General features: G+C 37.0%; 1 protein-coding gene across 1 annotated transcript in view; it reads left to right on the top strand.

The window, feature by feature from the left end:
- The window catches only part of ITGBL1 (integrin subunit beta like 1), a 153,935-nt gene that overhangs the window by 66,740 nt on the left and 65,685 nt on the right, over positions 1–21,510 (top strand). The window contains exons 5-7 of the mRNA XM_074859328.1: positions 2,949–3,089; positions 5,779–5,919; positions 10,382–10,528. Of these exons, the coding sequence (XP_074715429.1) occupies positions 2,949–3,089; positions 5,779–5,919; positions 10,382–10,528 (429 nt within the window). The remainder of the gene's footprint in view (positions 1–2,948; positions 3,090–5,778; positions 5,920–10,381; positions 10,529–21,510) is intronic.

The following is a 21,510-nucleotide window of genomic DNA, read 5'->3' as shown; positions in this document are numbered from 1 at the left end:
CAAAATTATAACTGCTTTCATTTCATTATAAGATAGGAACCTGGCAATTAAATATTGTACAATACACACCATTTATGGCATTATAAATGCTGTCACCTATATTACTAGGGAGGCTTGTCCTTGAGCTGGAAAGTGCTACAATTATTTTTCAAGCTGTACACATGCATACTGTGTCTGTATGCGTACAGGAGGGTTCAGAACTGCTCTTAGGCTAGTCATAATCTGATAATAGTGCTTGCTCTGTGTCTGTGTATAAAGAAAGAGAGTAGTTGTGTAAAATAGCTTTATCTCTTTATCCTTACACAGAGAATAAAATAAATTTGATTTTCTTAAGTGCCTTTGAAGGCAAAAAGAACTTTTTTTTTTGCATAGGATTAGGTAGGGATTTTAAATGAGGGTAGACAGAATGGTCCTCTGAAGTCCAAATCCAGGGGTACAATATTTCCAGTAACTGCCTAAAATAAAATGAATGGAGTGCACTAATTTTTATGTGTCACTGATTCTATTTACATTTATTTGCTTGTAACCTTTACATATGGTACCAAATATGATAAAAATCTACCATTTATTTAGTTCCAGTAAGTTCTCTGTCTGCTGTTTTTGTCAGGTTTTTTTTCCCCACCTGTGTCACTGCTGGTTTATATTGTTAGGTTCTTCTTAGATTTTATTTCCCCTTGTTTCATCCAATGGTGCCATATTCCAAACCAGACTAGATGCATCTCTGTAAAAATCTGGTTTTATGTGTATGCAGAAATCAAAGTATGCTGATATAAAAGGACAAAAAAATGTTGGTAGATTCAAGTCGCTAAGGTCTGTGATTCATCAGTATAAAAGCCCTGATACCCTATGTAAGTTTTGGAGCCTTCTAAAGTAAATATAAGGTGTAAACTAATAGTGTGCTTGACTTAGTTAGATGGTTGTAAGCTGAAAAGTTTGTGCATCTAGGTTATGAGTGTTAGATTTTGCTTTTCTTTTCTAACATGCCTCTATGGAACATAACCATATGTTGAACCAGGCCTTAAGCAGAAAAATGGACAGCAAATGAACTCAAGGTCAAAGGTACATAATTTCATCACAGAAAAAGCAGACTTCACATGCCTATATGGTTACTGCTTCTCTCTCTCATCCCAATGTCTCCTTTAATACCCTCTATGCTGTCTTTTGTTTCACAGGATTTCCACCACAGGAATCATTTAGGTTTATTTATGAAGAAATACAGAAACAGTGTTCCAACCCAGTTCTGCTTAGCTAGCAATGGTCCCTGGACATACTCCAGTGCCTGTTGTACTTCTACAGTTTGTATAGTACCTACTTAGTTGCTACATACCCTTTACTGCCCTTGAAGGTATAGACAGGTCTTGAAGATTTTGTCTTCAAAGCAAGCCAATTCAGGAGGATCAAACTAATGAAAAAACAAAAGCTTCTATTTACACACATGTCTCTAAAGCCTGCAGCTGTAAACTGGGATTTTATCCTGGAAAAGCATACGATGCCATGCTGAGATATGGATAACATGCATTTTAATCTTTGCACAAGGGGACTGTATTTTTAAGTAAATCAGTTCTTAGGTAGGGCAGAGTTACAAAGATGCATCAAGCTTTTCCTGCCTCAGTTGGATTTTTATCAGTCATTTGACTGTATCACTTTTTATTTGAGGTTACATAAACTTTGGAAGTTTAAGTTGCAGCTTATTTTTAATAAAGTATCATGGTTTATAGCAAATTGAAATCTGATCCTGATCTTTTTTATCTAAGGCTTTTTTTCTCTAATGGCATGATTTTGCCTTCAGTCAAGAGCAAGAGGTAGTGGTAAATTGTATCATTTAATTAGTATTTATTTGAGGACTATACAAGTGTGAGTGAAGAATGAAGTAGTGATGTTTTAATCTGCAAAAATTGCCAGTAGATCAAATTAATTTACTCCTTCACCATTTCCCCTTTATTTCTTGTCCACAGTTCAAGAATAACCTTTCGGTAATAAGCATTATTTTAGACTGTCTTTGTTGTTATCTAAATAAGATGGTATTTTTATCTTCTGTTATTTTGTGACATGTAACCAAACAATTGTTATGAAAATTCCATGTGTAATTGTAGAAACAGGAAAAAAAATGTATTCGACAGGTCTAAATTTGCACTCTTGATAGTTAAGGATATAAATTGACTGGAATGTGATAGAGACAACCAGGTCTACTAAGCTTAACATACCTAGAGGTAAAAAAGGACTAGATCCTGATTTGATCCTTCTAGTAAAGAATTATCTTATGACTTTAAGATTAGTAAGAGTTGCAGCTACTTAATTTAAATGCTTTATGTCATTGAAGCACATGGCAGAAGTCCATTAGTGGATCAAAATGTTCAGGAACTGGTTTCATCAAGCCTCGGGTGACCCAGCTATCCTTTTGGGAGATGTATGATTTGTTAACATCTAAAAGGTTCATTTTACTAATTCTTATCTTTCATGAACTGGTTTATCCATGTTGAGACATCTTCTTAAGAGGTAAGAAGGGAAGCCATATACAATGTAGACTGTTGTAAATCAAGGTCCCTCTGCTGAGATTATCTGAGGAGTCAAGAACACACAATGCTTTCTTAGACATGCCAAGTATGGTGGGCATGTCCTATCTTAACATCTAAGGCTGTGCTTAAATTTTAACTATTACATTTACCTATAAAGTTCAAAAATTAAGCTTAACATTGGTGTTATTTTCATAGTGTTTATTGATTAGATTTAATATGTGATTAAATGAAAACATATTCTAAATAGATGGGGAAAAGTATAATTCAGATATCCTTTGTCTTATTTTATGTAGGCATATATGGTGTATAAATTGTTTCTATTCTGATTCTAGCACCAAAAGTTTTTAAAAGAAAAGATCAAAATAGTTAAATTGTTAATGCCTTTTAAAAACTTGCCTCTTTCTCACTGTATAAAATTTGTTTTGGCTTAAGGCCATGGAAAGTGTTACTGTGGAAACTGTTACTGTGAGGCTGGTTGGCATGGAGATAAATGTGAATTCCAGTGTGACATCACCCCCTGGGAGATCAAGAAGAGATGCACATCTCCAGATGGCAAAATCTGCAGCAACAGAGGTGTGTCATTCACACGTTCCTTCTACGCATATTTATATAGCTTGCTTTTATTTTACAATACACATTTTCTGCAGTTGAACGTAGATTGGGTTTGCTGATGGTTTATAATTTTTGTCACTTAATTCAAATCTGGATATATGTTTCCAAGTGAGTGGGTAGATACCTGTATTTAGGTATAAACTTACACAAATCCACACCCATTTTTGGATTAAACTGACCCAAGTTCTCATCCTTCATTTTTGTAATAAGACTGAGCAGATTAATTTATTAGAACATCTGCTTTGGTGAGAGACCTATCCTGCAAAATAAAATATTAGCAGATTTTTGACTTTGAATGGATTGGTTCTGTAAGGCCAACAGGACTGTATGTCAATTCACTGTTAAAGAAGACCAAGGACCCACAATTGAATAAGAAAAATGAAAACACCTGGAGAAACAACTAAGAAGTGTTCGGTAACGATGCTGTGGAATGCATACAGAGCTGGAAAGGTAGACTTCACACAATATTTCTAACTACATGGGGTTTTATTTACACAAAGTTCCAGAATTTGAATTTTACCTTATACTTTGTCTAATTTTGCTCTTTTGGAAAAAAAATAGCACAGAATAAGGTTGATTTTCACTAGCTCTGTGTTTGGCTTTGTTGAACAAAGAGTTAAATAAACAGGTTATTTTTTTGGCAATAGCCCAGAATAATTACGGTAGAACATAAGCACAAGTTGCATAGATACCTCTCTTGAAAACTCTACTGACAAAACCTGCTATACTGTGAACATCTAATTATCCCGAGAGCATTTAGAAAACTTCTTGTAATTATGAGGAAATTGAAAGATTGGCTCAAATACAGAGATCATGTAGGCTCATTTCATCTTGGGACATTACAGTAAAATTTTTTCTGTAATTCTGGAAATAGTAAATATCAAAGTGGCTTCAGATCAGATATTTTATTTGCACAGAGAAAGTAATTTCTTGTCAAATTATCTCTTCTCAAAGCAATTTTTTGTTCAATTTTGAAATTTTAATGTGCAAGTATTTCTTTAAATTTACATTTTAATTGGGGGAAATGAGGATAGATAGTATAGCTGATATTCTGAATAGCTACAAACTCCTGTACAAGGGTACATTTATGGGATTCTTCTGTATTTTTAGCCTATCATGTATTTGCAATTTTATCCGCATAAAAATGTTGTACACTTTTGACTACATTAAGTTGCTTTCCAACACAGTATTTCTACTCCCTTTAGTCCTATTTATCCAGTTTTCTGTATTTATACATCTTGTGATATAGGTGCAGTTCATCTTGTCAGTCTTGAGCCTTCTAAAAATTAAATATCAAGGCTAACCTTGCTGTCCAGCCTTCTTCAGTGCTAAGGTGGATAAATTGTTTGTATCTTTCCACCAACTGTCTAGTCAACCAGCTGAGACCAGATGTGAACCTTTAGATTTTTTTAAACTTTGGTGAGATGCCGTTTTGCATTCCGATATCCAGAGCAGCTGAACCAAATTCACTTTGAAGTTGTTTCTGGGAGGATTAATCACTCTCCAGAGACACTTCCTCATTTTCTAGTTTGTGGTTTTGTTGTTGTTGTTTGTTTCTTTTTTGTTGTCAGGTTTTTTCCTTCTCCTTCAGTAATGTCTCTGAATTGTGAAAATATCAAAAATCTAGTGCAAATTTCTTGAGGGCTGTCTTGGGTGCTTTAGCACTAAACAGGGCAGCAGCTTTTCCTACTTCATGTAACTGTCATGCATGCACAGTTGTGTAAACCATCTCTTTTTAGAGAATGTGCCTATATGTACTTTTTAGTCACCCTGTCCTGTTTTCCTCAGATGCATTATATTGTTCAGAGTAATCTGAATAAGAAGAAAAAGGCTTTGGTCGAGTAGCAGAAGGTGAAGCTACTCTTCAGGAAATGAACTGCATGCATCTGTAAGGTTAGGCTGGTTCTTTGTGGCCATTGGCACCTCAGAAGTAGTGAGTGTATGGGCCTGAAGCATATTTGGATTTCTGAATAAGGAAATGATCTGGTTTTCTTCTGACTTTTCCTAAGTAAGTAGGATGCGTGTTCTCTGTATAGCAGTAAGGTTGTGCCAAATTAGTATCTCTGTCATATTTCACATTTCCCTTCTTATTGTAAACAACAGGGTGTGGCCCTGAATATTGACTTGGGAAAAGTGGAAAAATATCATTTTCATGTAGGTCTGTGCTGGTGTTCTTCTTAGGTAAAGAATGACCTCCTAGAATATTTTCAGCTGGATTAGAATTTGGATTCCCTTCTAGTTTAAATATTTATGCTTAACAATCATTAATTAACTGTGCCCAAGCCCAGGTCATTTAAACAGCACTGATTTTTATTGTCATTAGCGTCAGGGCAAATTGCTGTTGATGTCAAAGATTTATGACTGTTCTATGCACTACATTTTTCTGTTGATTCCTAACAAGGCTCAACAGTAAAAAGAAACTTGAACAGAAAGCCAACTTGTTTGTATAAAGTATTACTACTAAATAATCATAGAAGGTTTTAAATATAGAAGATAAGCATACACTCATGATTAACACTTGCAGCTTTGAAACTACAGTCCTGTGAGAGCAGAAAATTCTCAAGTGTAAGTTCCTGTAATCAAACTACTATTACTCTAAATTGCTCAGTTAATATTCTACCTCTGTCTCTTTTTTTTAACTCTTTCCTAGGCACATGTGTATGTGGGGAATGCACATGCCATGATGTGGACCCAACTGGTGACTGGGGAGATATTCATGGAGATACTTGTGAGTGTGATGAAAGAAACTGCAAAGCAGTATATGATAGATACTCTGATGACTTCTGTTCAGGTAAGGAATATATATAATAGGAACCTATGTGTGGTTTTAAAACAAAAGCATCCAATTGGTCTGATCTGGCTCTTCCTTAATGCTCTAATTCTCATTTTCCTAGCTTAAAATATACCAAGCTTTAGCGGTCTTTTTTTTGGGAGTGGACTTTTTAAATTAAAAGACATAATTCTGTTATAAAAAAATGTTTCCAGTTCTAAGGCTTTCTTAAAACATGTCTTTTTTTTCTATGACTTTTAGCAAAATTCTGTAAATATGAAATACTGTTAGGTGCCCATCTGCCTTCTAATACTCTTGTCTTCAGTGTAACCTAACATAAATTGGAGAATGGTTGAAACTTTAAAATATATACATATATCCTTCCTTGGGGAAATTTAAATTTGAAAATTTGTTAGATCAAATTTTATTTGTTATTTCATGTTATATGGCAGGGAGAGGACAATGAAAGGAAGAAATTAGAGGAAAAATGAAATAATGAGTTAATGAAAAACAGTACCCTGAGAATACCAATTGACTTGAGAACAAGTAGAGCATCAATATGTGAAAATACAAATGTGTGGTCCAGCTACACATCACTGACTGTACATTTTACACACTTTCACCTTCCTTTTTTCTTCTACTTGTACTTCAGAGCATTATATGCAAATTAGTTAACATCCATCCAGCCATCCAAGGTTTGTAGTGTATTATTTACATTGTTGCTCCACGTATCAACTAACAAAAGCTGAGATACCGAGGAAGACCTCGCATACAATTTTGTACAGTTACCAATAAAGATGCTAATATTGGGCAGGAGAGAATGACTTTGATCAATACACAGCATGCAATTTGTACAAACAGGAACTTTGCAAAACAAATGAGGGTAGTTTCAAAGGGATTTGACAGATTACAGGTTGTCAGCTCTAATGCATCCTGTAGAAATCTAATCTAGCCTAATTAATAATAGGAAGAATGCAGTCACATTGAGGAAAACAATGATGTGGTATATTCTCCTCTTATTACTAGAATGAGAGATCCCTCATAGAAAGATCATAGGAGTTGTCTGTAATAGGGAGAGAAGGCTGAAACAAACATGATGATACATAAAATTTTTAGCTGCTTCTTCACCTGTTATAAAGGGGAAAGGTTTCTCAACTGTTGTGTTTGGTTTTGTTTTTTTTTTTTGTTTTTTTTTTAATAAATATTGATGAATCACTAGCTAATAAAACGGGGGGGGGGGGAGGAAAGAAGCATTTCTGAAAATCTTCAGTGAATTCATTTGCTTGTTACTGTTTCAGCCACCTACAAATGTTATGTAGGTTTATTTAATTAATAAGCTGGAAGAATGTGGAACTGCAGTCATGAGAGCGGCAAGAGGATTGACTTTGGGATGCTGTCAATTTTTGAATGTATTGTGTTGCTGAGTATGTTTTTAGCACTCAGGGACTTTTCAAAATGTCAGCATCAGCTAAGGAATACAAAGCTAAAAAACCAACATGGTAAATGTGTTCTGTAGATAAGGGTGAACACAAGAGTTTCAAACCTACTTAGATTAAAGCAAACCTGGGGCATCTGCAGCTAATGCTGCATCACTGAAACAGGGCTTGAACTCCCTCTTTCCCAAACATTATTACCATTGCTGCTGCCCAGAATGGCAATGGTTGTAAGAAAGCAGAGTGTAAGAAAGTATGGACAGTTACAAAGGAGTTGGGGGGAAGATATTGCCATTTGACATTGGAGTAAGGGCTGGTACAGTGTTCTTTATTACACAGACATAACTGTAAATGAACAAAGAGATACAAAAGGAGGTACTCATATGGGTTGCTTGATGTAACTAAAACTCACATTGAGGTATAGCTTAGTTTTTCTATTTAATCAGCAAAAATTTTAGTACTACTTCTTATTCTTATCCCTTCCTTTTCCATTATGTTTTAGAAAAGCCTAATTTAGCATTAGCTGGACACCCAAGTATGCATTCCTCAAATAGATTGTGCAAAAAATCCATTTTCACATTAAGCAATGTGAACAGTGTCTTATAGTCCTGCTCTTTAGTTCTGTTTGAGAAGTGGACAAGATGCATATATATTAATTTTGGTTTACTGTGGTAGACAGAATCTGCAATTAAATCAAAGATTTACTAGCATAATTGTAATTGGGCATCTTTTTTATTTGTCTATGTGAAATAAATTTACTTAGTGCACAAAGTGTGCATGCATTAAGTGTGTCTTTAAAATAGCCTATTTTTTCTCACAATTGTAAATGCATTTAGGATGAATCCATGAGGGATTAGTCAGATTAGGGAGAATAATACAGCTCTTTTAAAACCTACATCAAACAGAGCTGATACAAAACTTTTCCTGTCTTGTTCTGCCTACCTAATATGTAGAGACGGGAAATCACATTGTCCTGAGTAGCAGATTGAAATGATAGGAAATCATGTTTACATGTAAAGAGTTTTACTGTGACTGAATGAAATGCTATGTTTATTTCATAAACTACAAATGACAGGAATTGACAACCCTGCTGTGAAGATTTAACATCACACAACAGCAGCTCCCTCCAGAAGCTTCATATGCCTTGGGGTGACTGTCAGTTTGCAGTACCTCATATTGGCAACTGGATGCCTTCTTTTAACATCTGAAGTGCTGTTCAGTGTGTTACTGAATGATTTTCTTTCACAGGTGTTTGCAACATGAAAGTGATTCTCTTCCTTTAAAGAGAGAATAGCTTTCATGACTTGACATAGAAAGAAAAAAGGCTTGCGTAAGAAAATTCCTACATTCACACATCTCATTAGCTCCTTTGCTGTGGCTCTAGCAAAGAAAATATATGAAAGAACATCATCATCTCATAAATATCTATCTGGATCAGGGAACGTATGTCCAATTCACAACCTGTCAGCAGGTACACATGAAAGCAAGGGACGGAATCATAGAATCATCTAATGGTTTGGGTTGGAAGGTACCTTCAGAGATCATCTAGTTCCAACCTCCCTGCCATGGGCAGGGACACTTTCCACTAGACCAGGTTGCTTAAAGCCATGTCCAACCTGGCCTCGAACACTTCTAGGGAGGGGGCATCCACAAGTTCTCTGGGCAACCTCTTTCAGTGTCTCAGCACCCTCACAGTGAAGAATTTCTTCCTAATACTTAATCTAAATCTACCCTCTAAACAAGAGGAAGCCTTTAATGCTTTCCAAAGAAAACAAATAACTAATGTAAAGAAAAGTTATTGTGAAATTAATAAGGCTTGTATTCTGAGAACTACTCTGATAACTCGTAGAATGCTTGTTTCCTCCCAGTTTCTCCTTGTGAACTCATAAATGCATATGTTTTAGAAATTTAATATAAGCCAGACTTAAATGGCAAGTACACTTAGAAAGAGATATAAAATCTGTGTTGCTATGGTTTTCAAGAAGAACCTGGGTAGACAAGTGGACTATCAGAGCAATTCTTTGGGGTGCTGTGTCCAGTGAATGATGACCATGTGAAAATTGTGAGAGAAGATCTAACCTGCTGTTTATGAAAATAAATATTTGATTTTGTGGCAAGGAATGTTTTTGCTGATGCTCAAGCTTTACTCATCCAGTGCAGAGAACATTTTGTATTGCCAGAATCCCACTGCTTTATGCAGAGAGTCTCATGATGGAGGGAGCTGGGTGATTAGCTTGTTTTTTCTTGGTCTGGATATGTTATCGTTCGTATAGAGGAAATTGTTTGAATGGCTTTCCAGGTTAAGTTCTCAGGAGGGATTCACCCCTAACTTCTTGGCTGTCATATTTTTTTAAAGAAACTTTCCAGAAAAGCTTCTATGGAGTTCAGTTGCTTTTCCTCACCTCAATTTGCACGGTGAAAGTTGCATTTATGTTGCTACATTCAGACATGGTCAGGAAGACTCAAGTTAGCTAATGAGATACCAAAACCACATCCAACTGCCCTATTGAAATGAGAATTGATTATGCCCAGTATTTTATTATTTGCACTTCACTATTTAGAAGAAGGCACTGATTTGAGACTTGGAATTGGTGTGATGTTGCTTGTCTCTAGTGGGTCATGTTGGTTGCAAGTAGATAAAAGATGGTATTGACATATTACTTAGAGAATATATCACAACTGTGAAAATTGTGAACGTAATGGTTCACAGAAAAATATGAACGTAAAGGTAAATGAAATATTCCCTTATGACGACCCCACTTTTCCAGACAGTGGTGAAATGTGTATTTGTAACCTCTATTCTACCCTTTTGCATGAGGAGCATGTGCCAAAACATCCCTTAAGAAAAAGAATTAAAAGGAAATATGGTTCAAGTGGAATGATAGACCAGTGCTATTTTCAGAAAAAAATAGATATAGTGAGTTGATCGTATTTTTTTGCCAGTCTGATTATTTAATGAAACCACAACTTTGATAAAGTTCATCTAATCATGAGGTTTTAATATCTATCGTCAGTATGGAGGCTAATGTTTAATTGTATTGATTGTAAAGGTCATGGACAGTGTAATTGTGGAAGGTGTGACTGTAAAGAAGGATGGACTGGGAAGAAGTGTGAACATCCACGTTCTTGTCCATTATCAGCTGAGGAAAGTGCTAAGAAATGCCAAGGAAATTCTAATTTACCCTGCTCTGGAAGAGGTAAGCACATTTCTGGAAGTATTTTCGTGCCCTTAAAATGTACTTCCATTAAAAGAACTTTTACAGATGCCCAGCATTACTAGTACTGAAAAATGTGAACTTTCTTGGCTTACTGTGCATGAATCACACCTACATAAGGTGAGTTATGAGAAGGTAGGAGAATACGAAGGTCACTATTTTTCCTGTCATCTACTGCTTTGTAGATGTATGTATTTTACATATCTCAACATTTGTTTTGGAGGTTTTCAAGGATGCTTTGAAGATTGTTGTAGTTAAGTTTTTACTAAAGATACATTAAAAATATGAACCTATTCTATGCATTCTTTGACAAAATCAGCATGAGATTTTCAGCCTGTGTAAAAAGTTGTGGCATCATTGTGGTAAGAGTTTGGATTTACACTGCCTAAGAACCTGCCCTACTGAGTGCAGGACTGACTTCTAAAATGCAGTTGTTCTTCAGTGCAGTTTGCTAGTCACTGGCTTTTCATTTGAAAGCATTTCTTTGTGACAATGTTGCCTTTTCAAAAGCTTTGACTAAAAAAATAGTCATACGTACAATTGAAATACACATTGAAAGCAAAAGAAAACCTCTGGGAAGGAAAAGGACCTGCTAATTTTCATCTGTCACTGCAGAGAAAAGAGAGAGAAGTAAATACGAGACAGACTGGTAATTGAAGTTGTTATGAATTCTGCCCACTTAAGTATTTGCTGGGAAAGGTCTAAAGCTACTCTTGAATTATTGCATTTGACCCTAAATGTAATTTCATTTGCAATTTCTTCTTTCACTAATACTAGCATAGACAAAAATTGTAAGCTGTCCACCCAAGTTAGCACTGTGATAATTGTATTTATCTTTCCCTGTAAATGTGTAGCAACTAGTAACAGTAAATGCAGCATTAGGTGTATCTTAAAAGAACTATGTATTAAGAGATTGTTGGTTGCTTTTTTCTTAATTAAGCTACAGTTCTCCAGTGAATTACATCTCTCTTCTTGCTAAAAATTCTCAAAGGATTTTTTGGCTACAAGTTAGGTGAAACATAATTCTACGTTCTGTAGAGAATTAACTGCATTTTATTGTTCATGATTGCAAGAATTATAACTAAAAGAAAGGAGTGTTGACATTTGATTTATTTTGTTGTTGTGTTGGGGTTTTTTTTAACACTGTCTGGCTCTTTTCCTGTTCTCACTGGATGCCGGATGTCTCTTCTCTCATCTGCTTCACTTGTGATTGTTGAGCATTCGGAGTCAATTCTATGATTTAATTGCATTGTGCACTACGAGAGTCAAATGACAGAGAAAAGAATGACAGTCATAAAACTAAGTTTAATTTCAATAAAAATACAGTCTTAAGTTATGGAACATATTGTTCTATTTGTATTTTAAATTTTGAAAAGATTTATTAAGTATAGTGAGAAGAATGAGTTTAAAGATTTCAATATTAATGGCAATAATTCTATCCTCTTGGTTTTCTGAAAAAACCCCACCTGTGTATTATTGCTGGCAGTGTTCTCCTGTTGACATACTGGCAATGACATAAGTCCCTTTCAGGTGAATTCATTTGACTGAATGATCTCTTGGTCAAAATTTTCAAATAAAGTACAAGCAGTACCTATTGGAACAAGAGGCTTAATTGGTAGTGGCTTTCACTCAATTTCCTTTGACTTCCAAACAAGAAGAGATCAACAAGGTGTATGAGGAGTGCAAAAAGCAGACGTGGATCTAGGACATAATATGATAGGACAGCTGCTGTAATGAAGGCACAAGAGATTCTGCATCCCACACTTGAAAAAAAATTCCCATGAAAACTGTAATTTTAAAATGGAATGTGGTATCTTGTTTTAGTTCTATCAGCAATTTTAGGTAATTGGGAGAGAAAAAGAGAAAAGAGATTTTAGTCTAATCATCTGTAATTTACTGGGTAGTGTATTTTTTTACCCTGGACTCCCTGGATTTCCCTTCTTCCATCATATTTTGGATATAATAAAAAATGTGACAAAGTTCCTGTACTGCTGAAGTGATGTAGGTGTTTAGTTCCTATGAAAAACTGTCATTGGACTTGCACAGTTAAATTCTTTGGTCCCATTTGAAAATCCTACTACTTGTCATTATAGCTTGTCATGGGCAGAAGCGTTACAAAAGCAAATGAAACAAAGATTTCCAATCAAATGTAACCTCTTTCAAGTCTTCTGGGATGGGAAAGGCCATGTAACACCATGTAACACCTTGTAACACCAACCCCAATTCTTCTGAAGTCCTTGTGTGAACAAGGGAAAGTTCCAAAGGAAATGAAAGTGTTACCTTTTCCATTTGAACATTATTGTTTTGGTAACCTCCTTGTAGTATTTTTCTACTGGCTGTGGTACAAAGACTGTAAGTCCTTGTACAGATCAGTAATCGACTGCACTGCTGGAGAAGTTTAGTACTTAACATCCTTATTTAATGGGATCTTTTAGTAAGGCAATTCATGTATGGAATAGGATGCAGAACAGCCCAGAGATGCAGGTGCATGACTTTATGACTTTGCCATGTATTATGTTTCCTTGAAGAATGTTTTCTATTCATCTGTACCTTTTGTTTCTAGGTTAGTCAACAACAGTTGTGATAGATAATGTACTCTTTTGAAATCACTTCTGTGGTCTTGGATAAAGACATTGGAGGCCAAAGCATTTTTAGAATTTTTAATGCCCTATAGATAGCTGAAACATGTAGTGAGAAAAAGGTAGAACTGTTACAATTTGGTCTCTTTCTGTAGGCTCTCTCTAAATGCTGACATACACTCAAATTTTCAGATGGAGGAGTTTGAAACTTCAGTTGTGATATTCTGTTCCCAAGATTAACAAAAATTATATTTCTTAGATGGTATTTTCTTGTTGAAATGTTAAGTATGATTTTCAAAATGTGATAATTCTTGACTTAAACAGTAGGAAAAAAATCCATGCTGCCTGAGGAAGCATTGAAGAAAAGAGTCCTTCAAAGATTTGGCTGGCTGATTTTAGGTTTTTGTGCATTTTGAAAAACTTTCTGGTATGAAAGACTGTAAAACTCCCAAAAATTCAACTTCAGTCTTTAAAATCTTCAATAATAATTACAGAAGGTTAAGCAGGAAAAACAAACAAACAAAAACCAAACTAAGCCACCAAATCCTCTAAATTCCTCATAAAAAACCTTTGGAATTTGTATAGTTTTGTGTGAGAGATTTGGGATGGTGGGGGCTTACATTAAAAAATATATCTATCCTTTGTTTCACTTCATACAATTGTATAATATTAGCACAAAAATCATGGCAAAATGATACTCTTCAAAAATTTTCAATCAGTCTGAGGGACCAAAGGCTTCCATCTTTGAACTTAATTTTGGTAAGGTGCTTATTTTATACCTTATACTTTGTTTTTACAGATAATGATGGATGGAAATGAAAAGAGAATGTTAGCCTAATCTTACTCTTTTTTTTTATGATTCAATGACATGATTCAATGTTTGTGATATTAAATTTTCATGTAAAGGATGGGGTTCTTATATAAATGTACCCAAATTTTTATTAGTTACCTTTAAGGCAAATTGTGTTCCTACATAGGCAGAAATTGAGAAAGCATCAGCAATGCAAACTAAGAGAATTGTCATGTGCCACCCAGATTTTGAGATTCCCAGGTTCCCTTAGCTATAAGTCATGTAACCTCAGCAAGAGAAAAAAAGATAGAGAAAAAAAAAAAGTGATAGGAAGCATTTTTTTAAGTGTTTAATATATGGGGGGTACATAAAAGTTGTATTAAAAATTTTAAGAGAATTAAAAGGATGTCCTGAAGAACAGGACCTAATTAGATAATCACTATTTATAAAATGCTGTAGATTACAATTTCTCAATCTGCATTTTGCTCTCTTGAGAGCAGATGAAACTGAACTTTTATTCCAGACTGTAATTTCCTTCCTGATTTTCCCCAATCACTCAAAGGAATAACAAACTCTTACAAGACTGCTGGTCAGCATGTGGGGAGAGCAGAGATGCTTCCAAAAATACATTTCACTATGGTCTTACATTTCTTAGGTGCTTCAGTAGGTGAAGGAGGGAGAAGGCTTTATATTGACATGTTGAGCAGTAAGTGAGAATGTCCACATTCTCAAATGATGTTATAAAGGCAGAGGAAATATAAATCCTCTCAGTTACGTCAATCAGGCTGTCTTTACCTTCAGTAGTTCCTGTTATATATAATGGGAGAGAAGGATCAAATGAAAATTTTGAGAATTAAAATACACTATTGCTAAGTACTTTCAAAAAATTACTTTCCCTGCAAAAGCATGTTGAGGACGAGGAGAGATTCTAGCCAGCTTCATTCACATAAGTGATTAATTCATTCTACACTTTTATTCCTGAGAGTGTTTTTTTTACTTGCTGCATGACTTTTCACTATAAATGTAATACTTTCACAGTGAAAGTCTGTCACTTTTAAGAACACACTGTACAGGACCAGTGTCAGAGATAAAGGAAAAGACACACCAAAAAATCCTTATGGTAAAAAATAAAGAGATAACATATTATTGTCAAGATTAAGGGACAAGACAAACCACTTTTCTCTTTTAAATGCATGTCACTCACTTGAGTTTCCCCTTAGGGCAAAAGCAGATTTCAAAATAATTTTAATAAAAAAGCCTTCAGGAAGAGAACTGGAAATAAAGAGTAGGTTTTGAGAATAATAGATGAGAGCTTTTTTTAAAATAATCTTGTTCTCATCACTTACCCTTAGTGAAGGCAACCATCCCATGGCAGTGGTCCAAAGACAGATAAATGACACATCTTATTGGTAGTGTCTTTTACCATTTTAATCTCTTTTCTATTATTGCTTTTATTTATTTGTCACATGGAGAGAATGAAACTGTTTCTTTATGTGTGAAATTCCCCCTTAGACTTGTGCTCTAGCATTGTCTATCTGAAATATGAAGAGGTTTTTTTTTTATTCTGTACTGAAAAAGATTTTTGTTGTTTTTGCAAACTCTCATAAGTCTCATTTTCAAAATATTAAATTTGTGAGTTCAAAAGTTGTATGGCATTTTGAATGTTTACTGACATAGTTACTTTACAGTAACTTTGCTGTATCTTCTCTATTTAAAATTATCAGATGTTGACTGACTTAGTGAAAGAGCAACAGTGCTCAATGCATTGTTACAGATTCCTTGTGGTGAACGGAGACAGTGAATCAATCCCTTGTGTTCAGTGCTGGGTTCTGTAATGCATATTGCTAGTCTGCAGGATACCATCTCCTGGAGTCTGGAAACAAAGATCAGGGATAAGGGTCAATGACGACCCCAAAGAGCAGTGCCGTTGCACAGTGGCTGCTGTCTTAATCCTTTTTAGGATATCTTGGCTGTACTATTGTATAATATACACTTTATGCTGCCCTGAAACAAAGCTCATCGAAGCCTTGGATGATACAGGGAATGCTGTAAATTCCAGTTGATACAATACACCATGATATGCAGAAGGAAAGAAAAACACACATGGAATAAATCATATCTGTGTACTGACAAGAGTGGATGGAAACTAGATAAAAGATATGTGCTAAATATGTGCATAAAAGCAGGTGTAACTATGCATTTCTCTTCTGACCTTTGTGAAGTCTCACATGACTGATCATAAATATGACAAAATATTCAGTTGGCAAATAAGTTTCATATCGGTGTTTGGATGACATCATTCAGTATATCTTCAAGATTTTTAAATCTATACAAACTGTAATATAGTAATGCCAATCTGATAATATAGTAATATAGTAATGCTCATCTCTCCAACAGGTAAGTCTCTACAGATAGGTATGATGCCTTAAAAGAGCAGAAGGGCTGCTGGTGGCATGTGCCAGATCATGAAAACTAGTTCATTGCTATTACCATTGGAGCCTTATTTACTATAGTTTTATGGCCTCACAGTTCTGGTTCTTTTGTTCTAAGTGCAGTTATTAATTAAGGGACTTTGGGGTGCTCTTCTAGTATATTGCCCAAACCAATCAACCAAAAAAATCTCCTATTTCTATTAGGTAGCTGTAGAAAAACATTGTTTCTAAAGCTTGTTGACTTAATAAAGGAATATGATGGTAGAAGTTGCCATTTGAGTAATTCACTATACTTTATATGTGACAGGATGGGGTTAGAGCAAAAAAATGTAAACAATCCTAAGGTAAAATCTAGGTTACTATCCCTGCTACCAGCTCTTTATTGCAGCCTCTTATTATGCAAATTGCACCGTTTAATTGAAGTGTAAATTACTCTAATGTACATCATCTCTGAATTTGGCCTGCTGTTTTCATTCATTCTGCATGACCCCTGCATTCTCAAGGAGGTCTTAATTAAAGCACTGTAGTAGACAGCCTGGCAGCAAGTAATGCTGTTAGCTGGTGTAACAACAACAGAGCATAAATGCAAGTCATGCATCATGTCTCTAGCTTCCACCTCAGCAGCTTTGAGACTGAGCTCCGTTATACATCTGTGTGCTTCAAGCAGAGAGGCACTTCTGCTATATTAGTACTTTAATGCTGAATGAGCTGGCATAACAGTATTTGCTGTACAATTTGGTATACCCTTATATGCTGGAGTGGCACTCTGAACTCCCCTTGTAATCTGTTGAAGTCTAAGAGAGAAAAATACAGATAAGTAGTTGCATCACACTCCTCCCAGATTTGTCTGTCAGTAGTTTAGATCACTGATTTTAAACTGCTCCTCTGATTCAGGCTCTGTATGAGCCTCTCTCTCTGTTAACTGAAGCAGGAGCCTCAGGAAGCTGCCTTTTCTTAGGAAAGCCAGTTTGGAACTGCTGAGAATATTTCACCTTTTCCCATTTACGTTTTTTTAAAATATATTTATCTCTTTTTATCAGAAAGTGTTCAGGAGCTCAATACTTCAGTATTTCTCTGTAGAGAAATCTACTTCTTTGTCAGTGACCCACCTACAGCACTCCTGGCTATTGTTTTTGCCTTTTACTGTTGTCTTTTGTGGGAGACAGCAAGTAGGGACAGAGGAACCAAGGAAGGACTGCAAATCAAGAGAACATTTCATATCGGCAGAGAACCCATACCTGTGGTGCTTATAACTCAGTAATAAATATATGGTTCCAGAAGTACTTTGTTTGTGCATAAGTGCTTTTTTAATCTGTTCTGGTAGAAGCAGGGTGTGTTGGAAGTTGTTTCTGATATGTAGGTGATACTGTAGGAGTGAAGTAGTTCACAAAAATTTCTGTAATAGAATTTGTAATGCTCTGAAGTTTCCCACTTGTTTTCACAGTGAGAAGTTTGAAAGAGGTGAAAAATGGAGGAAAAGTAACATATCTGTTTTAGGATGATACTTAGGAATTAGGGCTGTGGGATATAAGCCCCATATAACAAAGGAATCTTGAAACCTTGGCATTTGTGGCTGGCAGAGTAACAACCATGGATGTCCCTTCCCAATGAGAATAACTTGATATGCATGCTCTTTTTCAGTACAGCGTTTTTTGATTCAAATATCTTTTACTTTATTCTCACCATTAAGAAAAGCAGTGTAGGACAAAACAAATTCTAATGTTTAAATGGATATGCAAGAGGCAGGCACAATTATTTATATATGATATATTTATGAAATTATTTCTATATGTTATATTTATGTAATTATTCATATGTGATATATTCATATATAATTATTTATTATGAGTGTGGTAGGTGTCTGCTACAGACCATCTGATCAAGAAAGGATGTAAATGAAGCCTTCTTTAGACAGCTGAAGGAAGCCTCAAGATTGGAAGCCTTCCTTATCACAAGCAATTTCAGTCACCTTGATATCTGCTGGAAGATCAGGATACCTCAGTACAAGTAATCTAGCAGATTTGTCCCACATATCTCAAGCCCCTGAATCTCAAGGCAGGGACTGAGGGAATGAAATCCCTCCTATTGTAAGAGAAGATCAGGTTCAAGATCACCTGAGGAACCTGAACATACATAAATCCATGGGCCCTATTGAGATGCATCCCAGGGTCCTGAAGGGACTGGCATATGTTGTTGCCAAGCCACTCTCAATCATATTTGAAAAGCCTTGGGTGTCAGATGAAGTCCCCAGTGACTGGAAGAGGGAAACATCACACCCATTTTTAAAAAGGGTGAAAAGGAGGACCCTGGGAACTACTGACCAGTCAGCCTCATCTCCATGCCTGGTAAGATCATAGAACAGATCCTCTTGGAAGATATGTCAAAGCATATGGAAGACTAGGAGGTTAGAGAGACAGCCAACATGGCTTCACCAAGGGCAAATCATGCCTGAGTAATCTAATGGAGTGACTGCATCAGTGGACAAGGGAAGAGCTACAGGTATCATGTACCTGGACTTATGTAAAGGCTTTGATATGGTCCCCCCTGACTCTATTTTCTCTAAATTGGAGAGATATGGATTTGTTGAAGTATTGTACATAGACTCTTCTGTATTCCAGTCTTGCTTAATTGTTCTTAGCCTGCATCTTCCCTGCATTTTCAGGGGGAGTCTCCCTTGCTGTTTTCTGTCAATATTCAGTGATTGTTAGAGTGTCTTTTGGCATAGCTGGTCTTTTATTCAGGAAGTTTTGTTTCTACAGATTGTTTGAGCTTGGCTTCCTGTTTAACAGAGCAGGGAACATAATGTAGAAGGCAGACTGAAAAGAAAAAATTGTTATTCAGAGTAGCATGGGAAAAAGCCCTGGAGGGAATAGGGTCCTGAGAAAGCTGGTTAACATTCATGGATTACATCCTTCAAGCTCAGGAGCCATCCTGACAAAGGGGAAGTCAGGTAAGACCGCCAGGAGGCCTGCAGGGATAAACAAGGAGCTCCTGGACAAGTTCAAACACAAAAAGGAAGCCTACAGAGGGTGGAAGCAAGGACAGATAATCTGGGAGGAATACAGAGAAACTGTCTGAGCAACCAGGGATCAGATTAGGTAGGCCAAAGCCCTGAGAGAATTAAATCTGACCAGGGGTGTCAAGGGCAACAAGAAAAGCTTCTATAGGTATGTCAGTGATGAAAGAAACACTAGGAAAAATGTAGTCCCTCTCCGGAAGGAAACGGGAGACCTGGTTACCCTGGATATGGGGAAGGCTCAGGTACTCAATGACTTTTTTTGCCTGAGTCTTCACTGGCAAGTGCTCCAGCCACGCTGCCCAAGTCAGAGAAGGCAAAGGCAGGGACTGGGAGAATGAAGAACCATCCACTGTGGAAGATCAGGTTTGAGACCATCTAAAGAACCTGAAGGTGCACAACTCCATGGGGCCTGATGAGATGCATCCACGGGTCCTGAGGGAACTGGTGGATGAAGTGGCTAAGCCACTATCCATCATATCTGAGAAGTTGTGGCACTCCGGTGAAGTTCCCGCTGACTGGAAAAGGGAAGATATAACCCCATTTTTAAACTGGGAAAAAGGGAAGACCCAGGGAACTACAGGCCAGTCAGTCTCACCTCTGTGCCCGGCAAGATCCTGGAGTAAATCCTCCTGGAAACTATGCGTGGGCACATGGAAAATAAGGAGGTGACTGGTGACAGCCAACATGGCTTCACTAAGGGCAAATTGCACCTGACAATTTTGGTGGCCTTCTACAGCAGCGTTACAGCATTGGTGGATAAAGGAAGAGCAACTGGCATCATCCACCTGGACTTGTGCAAAGTATCTGACACTGTCCTGCATGACATCCTTGTCTCTAAATTGGAGAGATGTGGATATGATGGATGGACCACTCAGTGGATAAGGAATTGTCTGGATGGGTACACTCAGAGTTGCAGTCAATGGCTCGATGTCCAAGTGGAGATCAGTGATGAGTGGTGCTCCTTAGGGGTCGGTGTTGAGACCAGTGCTGTTTAACATCTTTGTTGGAGACATTGTTGGAGACATGGACAATGGGATTGAGTGCACCCTCAGCAAGTTTGCCAACGACACCAAGCTCTGTGGAGGGAAGGGATGTGCCATCCAGAGGGACCTGGACAGGCTTGAGAGGTGGGACCATGCAAACCTCATGGAGTTCAACAACGCCAAGGGCAAGGTCCTGCACGTGGGTCAGGGCAATCCCAAGCACAAATACAGGCTGGGTGATGAGTGGATTGAGATTAGCCCTGCAGAGAAGGACTTGAGGGTAGAAGTGGATGGAAAACTGAATATGAGCCAGCAATGTGCGCTCACAGCCCAGAAAGGCAACATGGGCTGCATCAGGAGGAATGTGGCCAGCAGGTTGAGGGAGGTGATTCTCCCCCTGTACTCTGCTCTTGTGAGACACCACCTGGAGTGCTATGTTCAGCTCTGGAGCCCCCAACATAAGAAGGACATGGACCTGTTGGAGCAGGTGCAGAGGAGGGCCACAAAGATGATCAGGGGGCAGGAGCACCTCCCTTATGAGGACAGGATGAGAGAGTTGGGATTGTTCAGCCTGGAGAAGAGAAGGCTCCAGCAAGACCTTATAGCAGCCTTTCAGTACTTAAAGGGGTCCTACAGGAAAGATGGGGAGGGACTCTTTATCAGGGAATGTAGTGATAGGACGAGGGGTAACGGTTTTAAACTGAAAGAGGGTAGATTTAGATTAGATATAAGGAAGAAATTCTTTACTGTGAGGGTGGTGAGTCACTGGAACAGGTTGCCCAGAGAAGCTGTGGATGCCCCCTCCCTGGAAGTGTTCAAGGCCACGTTGGACGGGGCTTTGAGCAACCTGGTCTAGTGGAAGGTGTCCCTGCCCATGGCAGGGGGGGTGGAACTAGATGATCTTTAAGGTCCCTTCCAACACAAACCATTCTATGATTCTATGGTAATATATTCACCTTATGTCTATATAATATAAAAATCTCAACATTGAAATTGTTATCCAGAAAAAGAGTATGTGAGAAATAACAGTTTTTCCATAGTGTTTTATGTGTATTTGAGTTGAACTTTCAATACTGTCTGTTCTCTACATTCCAGTGAGATGTGTATCTGTAGGTGATGCAGATATCTTAGAAAAAAATCACCATATATTAATAAGATGTA

This window comes from Strix uralensis, chromosome 2 (assembly GCF_047716275.1).
Source record: "Strix uralensis isolate ZFMK-TIS-50842 chromosome 2, bStrUra1, whole genome shotgun sequence".
Lineage (NCBI taxonomy): Eukaryota > Metazoa > Chordata > Aves > Strigiformes > Strigidae > Strix > Strix uralensis.
Note: the sequence above shows the minus strand (reverse complement) of the source record. Positions and strands in the feature narration are given on the sequence as shown.